The sequence below is a fragment of the Amblyraja radiata genome, chromosome 25 (genome assembly GCF_010909765.2).
Source record: "Amblyraja radiata isolate CabotCenter1 chromosome 25, sAmbRad1.1.pri, whole genome shotgun sequence".
NCBI lineage: Eukaryota > Metazoa > Chordata > Chondrichthyes > Rajiformes > Rajidae > Amblyraja > Amblyraja radiata.
Genome location: NC_045980.1, coordinates 16,901,084 through 16,919,193, shown reverse-complemented (window position 1 = coordinate 16,919,193; position 18,110 = coordinate 16,901,084). Strand labels below are relative to the sequence as shown.

The 18,110-nt window shown below is 43.0% G+C and overlaps 1 protein-coding gene across 1 annotated transcript in view; it reads right to left on the bottom strand.

Moving 5' to 3' along the window:
• Positions 1 to 18,110, bottom strand: part of cux2 (cut like homeobox 2) — a 277,032-nt gene that overhangs the window by 67,597 nt on the left and 191,325 nt on the right. Inside the window, exon 6 of the mRNA XM_033043025.1 lies at positions 160 to 289. Within this exon, the coding sequence (XP_032898916.1) occupies positions 160 to 289 (130 nt within the window). The remainder of the gene's footprint in view (positions 1 to 159; positions 290 to 18,110) is intronic.

Here is an 18,110-nt window from a genome sequence, read left to right as displayed (position 1 = left end):
AAGATGAAGGAGCGTGAACAGAAGATAACAACTTTTCCAGTGAGACCCCGTATTGTGTAAGTACGACATTAATTATTGCGGCTTTGTGTGCGCTGACACTCGTAGTCTGGATTAGACTTTCCCGAAGATTTACTGGGCAATTATCTACTTCACATGTACCTTTCTTTTTCTGCCTCATTTTTCTGTGACAGGTTATCGCTTTTAAGTGGTTCGCTGTCTATGATGGTCTTTTGTGATTCTTCAGACACCCTGATCCTAACTGGAGAGGCTTCTGCTGCTTGTTCGCTGGCTGTAGAAAACAAGATAGAATTGTGATCATATCTGTACAATACACAAATTACTTGGAATGTTGCAATGCACATCATCATCTACAACTTACCAACCCCTTTGAGGCAAGATCTCGTTAAAATGCAACCCATTCTAACGGCAGGTATAAGCAAACTGAATATAATTGACCCACCTCCGTTGCTCATGTTCCCAGAGCATTTATATCACCAGATCTGGCTTTAAATCTGCTTTCCACACATTGTAAATGAAAATCAATTGGCGATTTAAGAAATATATTTCAGTATTCCTCTCCATATTTTAATGTCTCATCTCCACATCTGTACACACTTCACTAGCCCAGCTTCTAACCAGCCAATTATTTTTTTTAAAGAACTCAAATCTGCAGAAAGGAAGCCATATATTAATGGAAAATCTAATTAAACCTCTAACTAAAAGCACTGGCAACGAGACCCAGCTATTGGCTTCCAAGGTGTGATAGAGAGAGGCCAGTCTATTGAGGCAAAGTTTATGAATGCAATGTCACAATTTAAATATTAGGGATCATTGGGAACAAAGTTAGCAGGACATGGGGGAATGATGGGGAGATTACCAAGGGGTGGTAGTCACGGAATTGCTAAAGGTTAGAATTTCAGGACCAGCCCTGTTAAAGGAGTGTTTGTTTGACCACACTGCTCAGTGGAAGGTTAACACTATACCCATGGTTAATGTACCGCAGGGCCCCGATTTAAAATAGTTTGCATCAAAATTGATAACTTCTTTAAAATGATATTGCTCGGTCACAGAGACCCAGTCACTGCTGTGTCTTTTACGACCTTTCCATTCAGGATGGCAGCAACATTAAAGTATCACACCCATGGTCAAATGTTGGAATAAATAACAACATTCCTAATGCACCGCCTGGCCTGTTACTAGGTTCTAAACAAGCAGTAACTTTTAAATATATTAGTGCCTTTCTGAAAGAACGTAACAGCAGCAAGATTGAGGTAGAGTATTTGTACATTGTTCTTTCACATCCACGGAGCTGGGGTGAAATGAAACCATAGGAACGGGAATAGGTCATTGAACCCCTCCAGCTAGCACTGCTGCAGAATGCAGCCCAGTTGTCAGAATGAAAGGAAGGATTCCCCAGTAGTCTCCTAGACTCCTGAATTAACTAATTTTGGCCAAATCCAGCAGTGTTCCAAATGTGTAGGAAGGAACTGCAGATGCTGGTTTAAACTGAAGATAGACAACAGAAAGCTGGAGTAACTTAGCGGGACAGGCAGCACCTCTGGAGAGAAGGAATGGGTGACGTTTCGGGTCGAAACCCTTCTTCATACTGGATAGGGATAAGGGAAACGAGAGATATAGACGATGATGGGGAGAGATAAAGAACAATGAATAAAAGATATGCAAAAATGTAACGATGATAAAGAAAACAGGAGCCATTGTCACACCCTCCTCATAATAAAGGCTCCATGTTACCGCTGATAGTTCAGTGAGCCTCCAAAGCTGGCTGCTGGAAGGAAGATACACCAAGCGTGAGTGGATATTACGGCAGGAAATTCCTGGCTGAAAGTTCATCTGGGAACAGACATTGTGGGGATACACCTCAAGGCCATAAAGCACAGCATCACTCAGCATCCAGCCCAGAGCCAAGTGTTTAATGTTTAGGTACCAGAAGAAACTGCAGATGCTGGTTTAAACCGAAGATACACACGGTATGCTGGAGGAACTCAGCGGAGAGAGGGAACGGCTGGCGTTTTGGGTCGAGACCCTTCTTCAGACTGAGAGTCAGGGGAACGGGAAACGACAGATACAGATGGTGATGTAGAGAAATATAGAACAAATGAATGAAAGATATGTAAAAAAACCCCCGATGATAAAGAAAACAGGCCCATGTTAGCTATGGCAGACTTTGAAATGAAGAGTTACTATCTGGTATTGTGTACATAAAAATTACCCAGCCACACCCTTCCAAAAATATAATGGAGGAAGGCAGGAGGAAGAGCAAAGAGATAAACACTTAGTACCCAGAATGAAAATAGACAATAGACAATCGGTGCAGGAGTAGGCTATTCGGCCCTTCGAGCCAGCACCGCCATTCAATGTGATAATAGCTGATCATCCAAATAAATGGTGAAAACGTTTGGAGGGCAATATTGGGACAACTTTACTAAAAATTGCTTATTTTCTCTAGTTTAGTTTCTTTTAGAGATACAGTGCAGAAACAAGCCCTTCGGCCCACCAAGTCCATACCGACCAGCGATCCCCGTACATTTGTACTACCCTGCAGGCCAGGAACAATTTACAATTTTTACCAAAGCCATTTAACCTTTAAACCTACACGTCTTTGGAGTGCGGGACGAAGCCGGAGCGCCCGGAGAAAACCCACGCGGTCACGGGGAGAACATACAAACTCCGTACCGTAGTCAGAATCGAACCCGGGCCTCTGGCGCTGTAAGGCAGCAACTCTACCACTGCACCACTATGCCGCTCTGAAGTGAAATTTAAATATTGAATAAAAATGCTGATGTGACATCACATCGTTTGATTATTTCATCGTGATCTGATCATTTGACGAGGACTTGTTTTTTTACAGATCTGTGCCCTTTGACTGCATTTGGGCAGTTTACACACTGCAAACACATGGTCAACTTCAGCAGTGATCAGACTATAAATGCACACATTGCATGAGGATCTTTGTTGTATCCCTATTAAGCTGCAAGTGTGGCAGAGCTGTTTACACAAGCTAACACCAAATGGTTATTAGGCTTTGCAAAAACAGTGCAGAAGTTTACCCCCAAGAAACATAAAAAACCAGATGGTAACACTTCACATTAAAAGTCTGCTTACAAGGTACTAAATATTTAGCACTGCTGTAACAGCATTACATCCCATCCATAGAAAGCAGCTGCTGCTTAGTAATGACATAAGAACATCGCTATTTATTTGGAATTTAATACATCCGTAAAACAACTAATTAGATTCTGAGTATTAGGTAAGATTGTGTAACGCGGTATTAATCTGTAATAAATACTGGCTATGAATAAAAATGTCTTGTCATCTCGTTGAATGATTCTATTTTGATGTTTTATCCAGAGCCTCATTAAATCTACCTTAATCTAACTAATGAAAACAATAAACATCCTGTGTTAATGGCAAATCTGACCAGTTGAGCCATTCTTTTGTTTTTCTACAATTGACCTGAGTTCGGGCAAAACAACATGAGCAAGGAACACTTCTAATTCTAATTGATGTTAATTGTTCATTGAAAATAGAGTGGAGGCTTTAATGGCAGAAATGGGTAGTTTCGTTCGCTCGTGTGTCAGACGAAGTTCTGCCATCGCTTTGCCACAGTCAATCTCCGCCTTAAAAATATCCTCTGGCCACCTCCACGGCCGTTTGTGGCAAAGAATTCCACAGATTCACCATCCTCTGGCTAAAGAAATTCCTTCTCATTCCTTTCTAAAGTTATGTCCTTTTATTCTGAGGCTATGACCTCTATTTCTAGACTTTCCCACCTAGTGGAAACAGCCTCTCCATATCCACTCTATCCGGGCCATTTAGTAAACTAAAATGGATATTGGTGTGAATATATGGCGGGTAAAAGAAATGCAATTTTGCGTTGTTTAAATAACCAACATTTAATGTAAATGAAAGGTATAGAAGTGTAGTATTTTTATATTTTATATTCTTGGTGTTTGTAATACTTGAAATATTTAACTTTTATACTTTGTATTTTAAAACTTTGCATGTTTGTGCTCTATGTGAAGGCCTTTGTCCTTTGTATTCTGGTTTGATTGTTTTTGGAAGAGATAATGGAGGCCCAAGATTCTCTTGCAGCCATTCGCGTAAATCAGTGGTGACAATTATATGACCTTTGTAACTTTGTATCAAGCCCTAGCTAACAGAAATAAGGAGCCCAAGAAGGGGAAGGCATGTGGTTTAATTAAAGGTGGATTATGGAATGGAAAATAACTGGGAAGGGGGAGAAAAGTAAATGCAAGTGATTGGTTATTGCTAAGGGAATGTTTGCAAGTGATTGGTTATCGATAAGGGAATGTCTGCAAGTGATTGGGTGTGGAAATGCAGCGGGGGTGGGACATACATAAAAAGGGGAGCTCTTGGTTTAGAGTGAACTCTCAAATGATTTACTCTTTGAGTGTTCCAGCCTCGATTGGCAAATATAGGTTTGAACTTATTGAAGAATTCTCCGCGTCGCCTGAGTTAATTTTGAGTATCAGTAACCACGACAAAATTGGTGCAGCGAGCAGGGTCGGAAAGAGGCCTGTTCAATAAAAGACATCCTTGTCCTGTTGTCCCTCAGTGGCTCCCAGGGACAACAGGACAAGGATGGCCACCCGCAAAATGATAGGTGGTTTTCCGTTTCATTTGGACTAATAACCTTTTGTAAACGGGAAGCCACTGGGGAGACAGAAGCGTCTAGGTGGTCAGAGGGCCTCTCCGACCCAAAGAATCTGTCACTAAATTATTCTAAGAGGCGACCCGGAGGATTACTCGAGAAGACTGCGCAGTAGGTTAAGTAGAATATAATAATCTGAGAAAGTAGATTTTGTGTGAGAAGAATAAGACCTTGTATAAACCGCCCTTAGAAGATAAAGGGGTCTGAATGAACAAGGCATCCTGTGACTACCGCCCTTAAGAAGAATAAGGGGTCTGAACAGGCAGGATAAGAATGAGACCATGTGGATACTGCCCTAAGAGGAGAAAGGGATCCGAATGGAAGGGAAAGGGCTGAGGCAGAAGAGGAAGAAGAAGCAGTATTGAATTCAGCAGTGAGAAAGTTAAACGAAGCAGAGCACCAGAGAGAAAAAACAACAGACAAGATTAAGAAGAGAAAAGAGCATGAGAATCGAGGGTGCTCAAGATCTTTAAATCCCAGCCAACTTTTTACGTGATAAATCTTGTTGAGCCTCATGTGTTTTAAGATGTAGTGTGTGTCTCTTTAAGAAACTGCAATTGTATGGGGGCGGAGCCATGCACAGCTATCTTCTGCTCCTTTGCTCTTTGCAAATGTGTTAGTAATCTATGAAAATTAACTGTGCATTCTTTATTTTCTCTTAACTTTCAACAGAGGAGAGATGAAAAAATGTAGGTTGCTTTGTCTTATTGATGTTTTAAGTTTGTTTTCTTTCTATTTCTTATCTTTTGAATTGAGTTCAAAAGGAGACTTGGATGCCACACTGCCCATGTGTTAGATGAGATTGGATAAGCTAATATATCATAAGAAAAGGAAAAAAGTGTTAATTTGGGAAATTGTTATTAGTATGTATTTATACTAGGAATTTGAAATTGTGAATATTGGGGAGATGGATTGGAACAATTGAAAATAATTTAATTGCTATTACATTGCTAGATGGACCATGACTGCTAGATGGACCATGACTGCTAGATGGACCATGACCAAATGTTATGGCTTTTTTAGACAAGCTTTCTGGTTGAAAAAGGTCACTCAGATCAGAGAGGCCCGAAAAGGGAACTAACTGACAATGGGATAGCCATGAACTGGCATCGAATAACAACATGGGACATTACCTAATGCCCCTGATATTCCGCATCTATATTCCTAAATCTCTGATCTTGACCGCTTTTGGCCCACTGTGCTGCGATTTCCGACAGAACGCCGCCACCTACGGCCGTCATTTTTGGCCACCTCGCTCAGAGCCCCCCTCCGCCTTACGGGTGCGGAGGATTTTTCCCATCGATGACAAATCAGAGAGATATTAATGTTTTTTTTTAATTCACCATTCTCTCTGCTGCCCCTGCTGGAGGGAGGGGGAGGGACTATAAAACCAGGAAGTGGTGTGCCTCACTCAGTCTCTACAAGATGGATGAAGCCAAGGGTCACGCCTCTCTGAGCTCTGAATAACACTGAACAAATTTCTACACAACTGTGAGTACCCTTAATGTGGTTTGAAAATGAAAATATGGTTTGTTTGAAGTAAAAAGGAACTGCCTGCAAATGGTTGTTTGGGTGCTTTGACTTGAAGTTGAAAGGCACTACTTACTGCAAATGGTGGCTTGGGTGCTTTGCTTGAAGTTGAAAGGCACTACTTATTGCAAATGGTGGCTTGGGTGCTTTGGCTTGAGGTTGAAAGGTACTACTTATTGCAAATGGTGGCTTGGGAGCTTTGGTTTAAAGTTGGAAGGCACTACTTACTGCAAATGGTGGCTTGGGAGCTTTGGCTTGAAGTTGAAAGACACTACTTACTGCAAATGGTGGCTTGGGAGCTTTGGTTTAAAGTTGAAAGGCACTACTTACTGCAAATGGTGGCTTGGGAGCTTTGGCTTGAAGTTGAAAGGCACTACTTACTGCAAATGGTGGCTTGGGTGCTTTGGCTTTAAGTTGAAAGGCACTACTTACTGCAAATGGTGGCATGAGGTTGAAAGGCATTACTTACTGCAAAGGGTGGCTTAGGTGCTTTGGCTTGAAGTTGAAATGCACTATTTACTGCAAATGGTGGCTTGGGAGCTTTGGTTTAAAGTTGAAAGGCACTACTTACTGCAAATGGTGGCTTGGGAGCTTTGGCTTGAAGTTTAAAAAATACACCATTCTCTCTGCGGCCCCTGCTGGAGGGAGGGGGAGAGACTATAAAACCAGGAAGTGGTGTGCCTCACTCAGTCTCTGCAAGATGGATGAAGCCAAGGGTCACGTCTCTGAGCTCTGAATAACACTGAACAAATGTCTACACAACTGTGCGTACCCTTAATGTAGTTTCAAAATGAAAATATGGTTTGTTTGAAGTAAAAAGGCACTGCCTGTAAATGGTTGTTTGGGTGCTTTGGCTTGAAGTTGAAAGGCACTATTTACTGCAAATGGTGGCATGAAGTTGAAAGGCACTACTTACTGCAAATGGTGGTTTGGGTGCTTTGGCTTGAAGTTGAAAGTCACTACTTACTGCAAATGGTGGCTTGGGTGCTTTGGCTTGAAGTTGAAAGGCACTTCTTACTGCAAATGGTGGCTTGGGAGCTTTGGCTTGAAGTTGAAAGGCACTACTTACTGCAAATGGTGGCTTGGGTGTTTTGCTTGAAGTTGAAAGGCACTAACTGCACATGGTGGCTTGGGTGCTTTGGCTTGAATTTGAAAGGCACTACTTACTGCAAATGGTGGCATGAAGTTGAAAGGCACTACTTACTGCAAAGGATGGCTTGGGTGCTTTGGTTTGAAGTTGAAAGGCACTACTTACTGCAAATGGCGGCTTGGGTGCTTTGGCTTGAAGTTAAAAGGCACTACTGCAAATGCACTTACTTCCTGTTTGCACTGTATATTGATTTTAGATAAAACGCTACCACTTACGGCTGTGATTTTTGGCAATCTTACTCAGTCCCCCCTCCGCTGAGCAGGTGCAGAGAATTCTTCCCATCAATGAAAAATAAAAGTGTTATTAGTGTTTAAAAAATGTTGAGAATCTCTCTCCTGTCAATCACGCCCTGAAAGCCACACCTTTTCCGGTGGGAGGGGGAGGGGTTATAAAACCCGGAAGTGTGGGTGTGGCTCAGTCTCTGCATGATGGCGGAGGGAGAGGTCATGACTCTGTCTGAGCTGTGAATCAACTGAACACACTGAATGTCTACTGAACTGAGTTTGGTGTTTTGTGTGGTTTTATGGTGGTTTCACCCTGCATGAAATGGTATGAAGCTGCATTTGAATTTGGTGGCCTTGGACCCTGCTTGAAGTGGAATGAAACTGCACTTGAATTTGGCGGCCTTGCATCCTGCTTGAAGTGGTGTGAAACTGCACTGAATTTGGTGGCCTTGCACCCTGCTGAAAGTGGTATGAAACTGCACTTGAATTTGGTGGCCTTGGATCCAGCTTGAAGTGGTATGAAACTGCACTTGAATTCGGTGGCCTTGCACCCTGCTTGAAATGGTAGGAACATGGATTTGAATTTTGTGACCTTGCACCCTGCTTGAAATGGAATTTCAAGGAATAGTCATGAGTCAACTGCCAGCCCACCAGCCGTGAGTGAGCTGCCAGCAGATCAGGCTTGAGGGACTGAGCTGCCACCCCAAGAACCCATACCAGCGCTCCAGAAAGCCCCCCCCCCCCCCCCCCCCCCCCACCCCCCCCCCCCCCCCCCCCCCCCCCCCCCCCCCCCCCCCCCCCCACTGGCCACTAATATTGGAATTGGTGGAGAGGTGGAATATTGCATTGGGGGACCAGCCTTCCCGTGTGAACATGGGACCCAACGGGTCCCACTTAGTCTAGTATGTGACTATTTTTGTATAAAAGACTGCAGGATTTTTATTAATTAAAGTGGTATTTTGGGGAACCGGAAGTATCACTGGATTCTTCTGGACTGTAACATCTCCGGCCACTCCCGTTTGATGTAAAAAGTAAAAGCTTGTATGGTTTACTTTAATTTGTTGTAGTTTGTCTGTTTTTTAAGATGCAAACATTATTTGGCAAGCCAGCTGAGATTTCACTGGGACCATCAACCAACGACTGAGTAAGTGGCTCAGGTTCACCGGGATCAGACGGGGAGAGAAAAGTGCACTAGTCAGACCCTTTGAGACTGACCCCCTGAAGAAGCTCCCGGGAACACTGAGGTCCTTTGTAGTAGGTTGATCTGGTTCCCTGCTGAAACTCTTAGAAACAGACAGTGTATAGGATAGTATAGTAACTACAGGAACGGGACAGAATAAGAGTATGGACAACGACTGGACTGATTGATAAAGTGCACTGAACAAGATAACACAATGAGTAAGGTAACTGCAGTTAAACTATTAAGTAAAAAGTTCCCTGTATCTAAAGTGAACATTATAAAGCACTCTGAGAAATGGGAAAAAAGAACGGAAAAATTGCTGACGAAGTGGCCCAAGGAAGGCACTTTCAATATAAATATGTGTGATGAGATGGAAGTGTTAATTAAGAATTATAGGTCCAAAGATAAGTTGGAATCGCGAAAAAGAAGAGAGAAAAGGAGTTAGACGTACTTAAGCTGTTTAGAGCGGAAGGAGAGAGGTTGAGGAAAGTATACCAGGTGGTAAATATGACAAAGGAACAGGGTGAGAGAACCGAAAAGTAGCATGAAAGCCAGAAACTCAAAGGGAACAAGTTGATCTTATATCCAAGTTTGAGAGACCCTGGGCGGGATCTCCCTATCCAGGCCTGGACGGTACAAAGCAATGTCCCTTAGTAAAAGGAATAGTGGAGATAGAATGAGAGGTTGCCATTTGGGATGATGAGAAGGAAATAATGGAATTAGAAGTGGATATCAGGAAGCTGCAGGACCTGAGGAACCAGAGGGATTTTGAGGCATCCTATTCAGCACACAAGGGGGGAGTGAGGAAAGAGATAGACAGGACTTGAAACTGATCGACAAGTGGTCACTGAAAGGAGGGCAAGGCAGTGAGGAGGAAACAGAATCGGGAAGCGATAGGGGGGGATGCAAGGGAAATATGGGATGAGGATTTAGTGGAAGATTTTAAAAAGAAAGGTAAAGGAATCGCAAAGGAAGGCTAGAATATCTGGGAAGCAACATGAATTTTTGGCTGGAAGAAATGGATCAACAACCAGATTGGCTAATGATGGAAAAGGAAGACTGTCTACCTTTTGAAATTGGACCGATCATATTTGCCCCCACAAAACTGCACAAAAAAACCTATAAAGAAAACCCCATAATACATAGTGGAATACGAATTTGGAAACAAATAAAAAAAGATTTAAAATTGAATAATATACCACTCTGCCTTCCCATTGTAAATAATCCTTTATTCAAATCATCCTTTATGGACAAAGGTTTCACACAATGGAAAAATCATGGAATCAAAAATATAGGACATCTTTATGGGAAAGGTACTTTTCTTTCATTTCAAGAGTTACAACTGAATTATGGACTGCACTCAAATAATTTCTTCAGATATCTACAAATTAGAGATTATGTTAAATCTAATACACAAGTTTACAGGAATAGGGAATCAGAAATTCTTGATGAATGTCTGAACAAGCATCCTAATACTGAAAAACTAATAGCTTATATTTATAACACCCTACTAAATAACGAGGTACCACCGACCGAACCATATAGATACAAATGGGAAAATGAAATAGGTCATCCTATCACGAAAGATATGTGGGACGAAAGTTTACAACAAATACATCAATGTTCATTAAATGCCAGACATACCTTAATACAATTCAAGGTCTTACATAGACTACACTTCTCTAAAATAAAACTAAATAGAATCTTCCCACAAATCTCTCCTATTTGTGATAAATGTCTACATTTAGAGGCTAATTTAACACATACGTTTGCAAACTGTATAAAACTTAAACATTTCTGGACAGATATTTTTGAAATAACTTCAGAAGTTATTAATACAAAACTGGACCCAGACACAAAATTAATAATACTTGGAATATCAGAACAAAGCTTAACACTCACAACAAACCAAAGAAACTTCCTCAATTACAGTATAATAACCAGAAAAAAATTAATATAAAAATTTTGGAAAGGCCCTACAACCCCCACAATTAAAATGTGGATTACGGAAATGTCGGAGACCCTATACTTAGAAAGAATTAGACTTGTCTTAATGGACAAACAAGATCTTTTCCATAAAATTTGGGCTCCATTCATTAACTATCTGAAGGGATAGATTGGCACAGCACGAGGACCCAGCTGAAACTTGACCTCAGGAACAGATGAAAAGCTATACTTTATAACCTACGAACCTATCTCCATTGATGTATTACAGGTAACCCATTCCACCTCCCTTGTTTTTCTGTTGTGTTTTTTTCTTTTTGCTTTCTTTTTTATTTGTAACTTTCTACCCTCTCTTTTTCTCGCTTTCTATAAAAAATAAAAATACTAGAAAAAAAAAGAAGAAAAAAAAAAAAAAAAAAAAGAATATCTGGGAAGCAAGAAATAGAGTTTAGAATGAGAAAGAAGGTACTCCAAGAAGAATTGGAATGGGATGACATACAGGTAGAAGAGAAACAGGAACGGAGGGATAACATGATGCAGTTGTTTTTAAAAAGAACGGAACAGACACAGTATATCCCTTGGGGGACCCAGGACCTGGAAGGGCTAAAAATACCTTGCCGAATATCCATGATGGGGCAGGAAAATGGATGAGGGTCTTGGAGGAGGAGAATGCGGGACAGTTGTTGGCTATGGGAGATTTGAAGGCACTGTTGGTGAATGATAGGAACCACTAAAGTGACAGAACTCGTGAAGATGGCTGGTGAGTAACACAATGGTCAATGGCATGCCGTTTGACCCAGTTAGGCAGAGGGTATGGGAGGCCCTCACACACTGTTGCCCGCTTAAGGGGGACTCCAAGGCATTAAAGGGGAGATCCACGAGGGGGGGGGGAGGCAGACTGTGGGATCCCAGGGGGGGGGGGAGAATCCAGCAGTCTATCTGGAGAACCAGCTGAAAAAGTGGAGACCAGTATATGATCTGCGAGCGGTAAATGAGGTGGTGAGAGATTGGCCAGCGGTAGTCCCAAATCCACATACACTGCTGATTCATGTTCCAACACAAGCAACTTACTTTTCAGTAGTAGATCTTTGTTCGGTGTTTTTTAGTGTGCCCCTAGCAGAGCAATGTCAGTATTTGTTTGCTTTGACCTATAGGGGTACTCGATACACCTATGCCAGAATGCCACATGGATTCAAACACTCGCCCCACGTCTTAAATCAGATATTAAAGGCAGATTTGGAAGGCATACCCTTAGAAAGTACATTAATACAATATGTGGGTGACGTTCTTGGGAATGGCAGGATACAGTTCAGACTGGATTGCTGAAATTGTGACGCCATTAAGGAAAATAATGAAGGAAGCAGGACACACAAACCTGAGAAATGTTTTGCAATGGAATAATGAGGTGGAAACTGCTTTTAACACTATTACGAAGCAGCCAGAACAGTGTCTGGATGCCGATCAGCTGTTATTGCACCTCAGGTAAGTTTGGATCTGGAACCCACAGTGGTGGACATAATTGAAATGCAAGGTAAGGCAACCTTAGCAGAGCAAACAATGTGGAGACAAAGGGGAGCTAAGCAGAACCTGGAGGGCATGTGGGCTAATGAGGGATTGCTGGTAGCACCCACACCATTGCTGACCATTCTTATTTCAGAAGTGCATGGGTTAGACCATTGTGCAAGGGGGAAGTAATAAGAAAGGTAAAAAAGGATGGGTTTTGGTCACCCTATTTACAGGCTTCGGTAGACCACATTTTGTCACAGTGTGAGCTATGTGCTCAAAGCAATGTTAGAAAGGGAATAGCAACGCCTATAGGTCACATGCCTGTGCCCGAAAGGCCATTTAGGCACCTGGTGATCGACTATGTGGATATGATAAAGACGGTAAGAGGGAAAGGGTACATGGGCTATTAGTGATTGATAGATTTAGCAGGTGGGTGGAGGCAGTACCTTCCAAAGATTTAGGTGCCGGGACTGTAGTAAAGTTTCTCACGAATGAAGTAATCCCAAAGTTTGGTAAACCTACAGAAATTCGCTCCGACAACGGATCAACTATAATCCAGATGTGGGTGTGTGTACAGTCACAGGGCATGGTGGAAATAATTAATGGGATGTTGAAGGCTATGCTAAATAAGAGTTGTGCAACTACAAAGTTGAGTTGGATTGATGCCCTGCCATTGGCACTGATGAGCTTTTGCATGCAAACTAATCAAATAACTCCTTTGACACGACACGAGCTGCTCACTGCCAGACCCATGCCGGCGCCAAAATGGAGTGGTTCCTACAAGGGACCAAGTTTGGAGCAGTTAGAGGTAGAATGTAAGCAGTATATGCAGCAGTTAACTATGATACATAAGTCCATTCATGCACAGGAAAAGCAAAATAATCCAGAGGAAGGACTCATTAAACCCGGAGACAAGGTTTGTGTACGAGCCTTCCGAAGGAAGTGGAATGAGCAAAGAAGGGAAGGCTAGGACCCAACCCACTGTTGTTCAGGTAGAAGGTAGATCCACATGGTGCCATCTCAGTCATTGCGAGGGCTGTCCCACAGTTACGGCTCGATATTAACCCTGAGGTAAGTGAACAGGAGGACAAAGATGAAAGGGGAGAGCAGAGTTTTAGCCGGATAGTGCGGTTTTTTGGAGACACTATTGACTCTGAGGCTGTTGTAAATGAGGTCAGAAAAAGGGTGTGTGTGTGTGTCCTGTTTGGGGAACACTGTTGCACCTTCATACCTAACAACACCAGCCCGGAGGGGTCCTTCACTAAAGCAATGGATAAGTTGACGAATCGGAGAAAAGAGCTTAAGCAGAATGCGGGTTTTGAACACCAATTCTTTGATTGGCTGGAAAATATGTTCGGAGGTTGGGGAGCATGGTTGGCTAAGTTGGGGGTGACTATTGGAGCTGCGCTGCTGGTGGTCACTGTTGTGCTATGTTGTGTTTTAACCTCTTAAGTTTCTCCTAGTAAGAGCCACTGCAAAACAGCTTTCGTTGCTTCAGGAAAAAGGCGAATCTGGTCTACTAGAGAAGCAGACCCTGCTGATAGAATACGACGATGACATGCAAAACACATCAGAGGAATATTGAACAAAAGTCTATAAGGATAGCTGGGTCTTTTTTCCCGCCCCAGCATAATGGGGGTGGGGTTTTGGCCCAGTTACCCAGGATTCCAGAGAAAGAACGCTGTGAGGCTGAACATTACAAATATGAGGAACCTGATTTTAGGGGCTAGTTGTAATTTGATTCAGCGCCGATATGTGCAGCTTCTGGTTTTCTTTTTCTGTGAGACCAATTAGGTCTCAAAGGGGGGAATTATATAGAAGTGTAGTATCTTTATATTTTATATTCTTGGTGTTTGTAATACTTGAGATATTTAACTTTTATACTTTGTATTTTAAAACTTTGGAAACTCTGCATGTTTGTGCTCTATGAGAAGGCCTTCATCCCTTGTATTCTGGTTTGATTGTTTTTGTAAGAGATAATGGAGGCCTAAGATTCTCTTGAAGCCATTCATGGAAAATAACTGGGAAGGAGGAGAAAAGTAAATGCAAGTGATTGGTTATCGATAAGGGAATGTCTGCAAGTGATTGGGTATGGAAATGCACCGGGGGTGGGACATACAGAGTTAAACATGCCATAAAAAGGGGCAGCTCTTGGTTTGGAGTGAACTCTCAAGTGGTTTATTCTTTGTGTGTTCCAGCCTCGATTTGCAAATAAAGGTTTGAACTTCTTGAAGAATTCTCCGCGTCGCCCGAGTTAATTTTGAGTATCAGTAACCACGACAAAGGGAGATCCGAGAGACTTTCAGAAAATTGACACCGTGCCCCCAGGTCTCCAGCACTGACAAAAACTAAACATGATTACGAGCGGATTGAGCTGTCAAATACATAAAGCCACAAGTCATAACTCTACTTAAAGACAACTACCATTATTGGTTTGCTGCTGTCTGATCATAATATGAACAGAAACTAGATGCTTCATAAATGTATTAGTGCTTCCCATACATCACTATAAATGTGTGTGGTTTGAATAAAACATCTTCCACGTGGCAGATTGTCTAAAGCATTTGCACAGTCAATCTGATCCTCAAAGACAGAGGTTGTGCAGCACTGGTTGAGAATATCCATGACTGTTATCATGACCTCTGAAATAATTGACAAATAGCATAAATTCAGATGAAGAAGAGACTCATCGCTGGCCTTTGTCCACTCATCTGCTAAATAAAACCCCCCTCATCTGTATTCACTTATCGCCAGAGATAGACACAAAATGCAGATGTAACTCAGGGGGTCAGGCAGCAACTCTGGAGAAAATGAATAGGTGACGTTTTGGGGCGAAACCCTTCTTCAAACCAGAAACATCACCTATTCCTTTTCTCCAGAAATGTTGGCTGACCCACTGAGTCACAGCAGCATTTTGTGTCTATCTTTGGTGTAAAAACAGCATCTGCACTTCTTCGTGCCCCCATTGGCTTGTCAGTTGGCTCCCAGTTTCCCCAAGCTCCATATTGCAGCTAATATCCCAGTTCCCGTCCCACCAGCAAGGTAGATCCACCGGAGCTGGAAGCGCACAAGGAGATAGGAGGAGTGCGACACTGTGGAATTTCTTGAGGTCCAAAGTTGAAAGTGTTTAAAAGGAAAAGGATATCAACCATCTTCCCAGGAATAACCAGCAATGGGCAAGCTTCCAACCATGACAAATTGCAAACATACAGTTACTTTTAGAATGGCACAACTTAAATTCACTCAGCTGATACCACTTCCAGATTAGACACAGATGCACAGCAAAGTTCTCTCACTTCTGCCCCCAAAATATGCTTTAAACTCGTTCTATGACCAGGGTCCTGGGTGCAGCAACTGTCATATTTAATTCCCGCACAAATCTTGCTTGGTACCATCTTCAAATCCGCAGCACACTGCACCCACTTGGTAAAGGACAGCAACCTTGATGAGGTGGAAATCAGAACCATTTTTTCAGGACTGAAGCTGCCCAATTAATATTGTGCATATTTCCCGACATATCAGCAAAAATGCTCCTGGATTTAAACTTGGGTTGCACAGTTGCGCAGCTGGTAGAGCTGCTGCCTCACAGCGCCAAAATCCCAGGTTCCATCCTGACCTCAACTGCTCTCTGTGAGGAGTTTGCACATTCTTCCTGTGACCATGTGGATTTCCTCCAGGCGTTCCAGTTTCCTCCCACACCCCAAAGACGTGCAGGTTTGCTGGTTACCTGCCCTCTGTGTCCAGGGAGTACATGAGAAAGTGTGATAGCATAGCACTAGTGTGAATGGGTGAACATTGGTCGGCGTGTGCTGAGTGGGCCAAAGAGCCTGTTTCTATTCCGTGTCTTTCAACGGTCTATCCCACAGCACCAGCTCTATGTGAATGTTACTTTATTAACAAAATATGCTTTTAGTTTTATTTAGCTTTAGAGATACAATGTGGAAACAGGCCCTTTGGCCGACCGAGTCTGCGCCGACCAATGGCCAATCACCTACACATGAGGGACAATTTACAGAAGCCAATTAACCTACAACCTGACCATCTTTACAATGTGGGAGGAAACCGGAACACCCAGAGAAAACCCACGCAATCACAGGGACACCGTGCAAATTGTGTACAGATAGCACCCGTAGTCAGGATCGACATGGCATTCATTGTAAGACAGCAACTCCACTTTGCCGCACTTTTGATTCATGTAGTGACAGAGGAGGAAATAAATTCAGCTCTGTTGTTGGTTTAGCGTGTTCATATTATCTCAGTGAGGCAATGCTATCTTTTCATTCTTCAAAAAATATTTATGTGCTGCATAATTGATGAGCTGTAGAATCCACGTTCAATCAGTGCTTTAATAGCTCAGCACATTTATGATAATAAATTTATTGATACAATAATTACCTTGAATTGACATATAAATACAATTACTAATTAAAGTGAAATCCACTAAAGAGATAGCTTCACAGGAATTAGCTTCCATGCAGAGAGCAGCAGTGGAGCTGGCACTCTATGCTTCTGCTCAACATTAAAACAAACTCCATAGATCATCTGTCATTGAGCAGATTGGCCATAATAAGGAGAACTAAGAAAATCAAGGCCATCATGTTAAAAAGATAGCACTTTTACAACCATCATCTTCTCAGCCAGTCTACTGGGGACGACTAGCTTTTATAGTGATCATGAGCAGGATGTGTATGTCAGGGATGGATCCCCATGTGGAATGATTTGCCAGATTCTCACTTAAACTGTCTGCATGGATCCAGACCTCTCCTCAGTCTGGTATGTCCTCAGGACATAGGTTTAAGGTGAGGGGGGGGGGGGGGGGGGGGGGGGGGAAGATTTAATAAGAACCTGTGGAGTAACATTTTCACATAAAGGATTGTGGGTGTACAGAACGAGCTGCCGGAGGAGGTAGTTGGGGCAGGTGATATCGCATCGTTTAGGAAACATTTACACAGGTACATGGATAGGATAGGTTTAGAGGGGTATGGGCCAAATGCAGGCAGGCAAGTCTAATGTAGATGGGAAATGTTGGAGAGTGTGGGCAAGTTGCGTCTGTTTCCACACTACGACTAAGGAAGGCTGTGCTTCTGGTATGCAAAGAGGGGACAAGGCAGAACAACAGAACTAAGGCCTATTTGGCATGATTTAAAATTTCAGAAAAGAGGCTTTGAAGGGACCATAAGAAATGTTTTACATGATCATCCCAATCTTAGAATCATCAATCAGCACTTGATACGACTGCTGTTAAAGAGGGTTCAAGTTCAACTTCAAGTTCACATTTATTGTCATTGCACCAATTGGTACAGTGAAATGTGTGGTCACCACACAGCCATACGAACAAAAAAGAACACAGAACACGATAGACTTTAACATAAACATCCCCACACAGCGGAATCAAAGTTTCCCACAGTGAGGGAAGGCACCAAAGTTCAGTCATCCTCCTCTTTGTTGTTCACCCGTGGTCGGGGCCTCTCGAGCCCCCCGCAGTCACCATTACGGGCAGCCCGATGTTCATGCCCTCTCGCAGGGATGATGGAACTCCGACGTCGGAACGGAAGAACATTTTCAACGGCTTGGACTTCCGAATCGGCCACTTCCTACCGGAGACCGCGGCTCCCGAAGTCCACAGGCCGAGCTGGGCGGAGATTCACGCTGGCGGCCCTCGGCAAAGGGGTCACAGGACTCCGCGATGATGAAGTCAGCGCCGCAAACCACAGCTCCACGATGTTGAAGCAGCAGGCCCAACACTCCGGAGCTTTAAACGGCAATCCCCAGGTAAGGCATCGCCCGCTCCGCTGTGAATCGAATGCTGCACCGCCGCTGAAGCTCTGGTCGGTATCCGGTAGGAAAGGCCGCGCCAATCCAGTTTGTAGGCCGCGGGGGGGG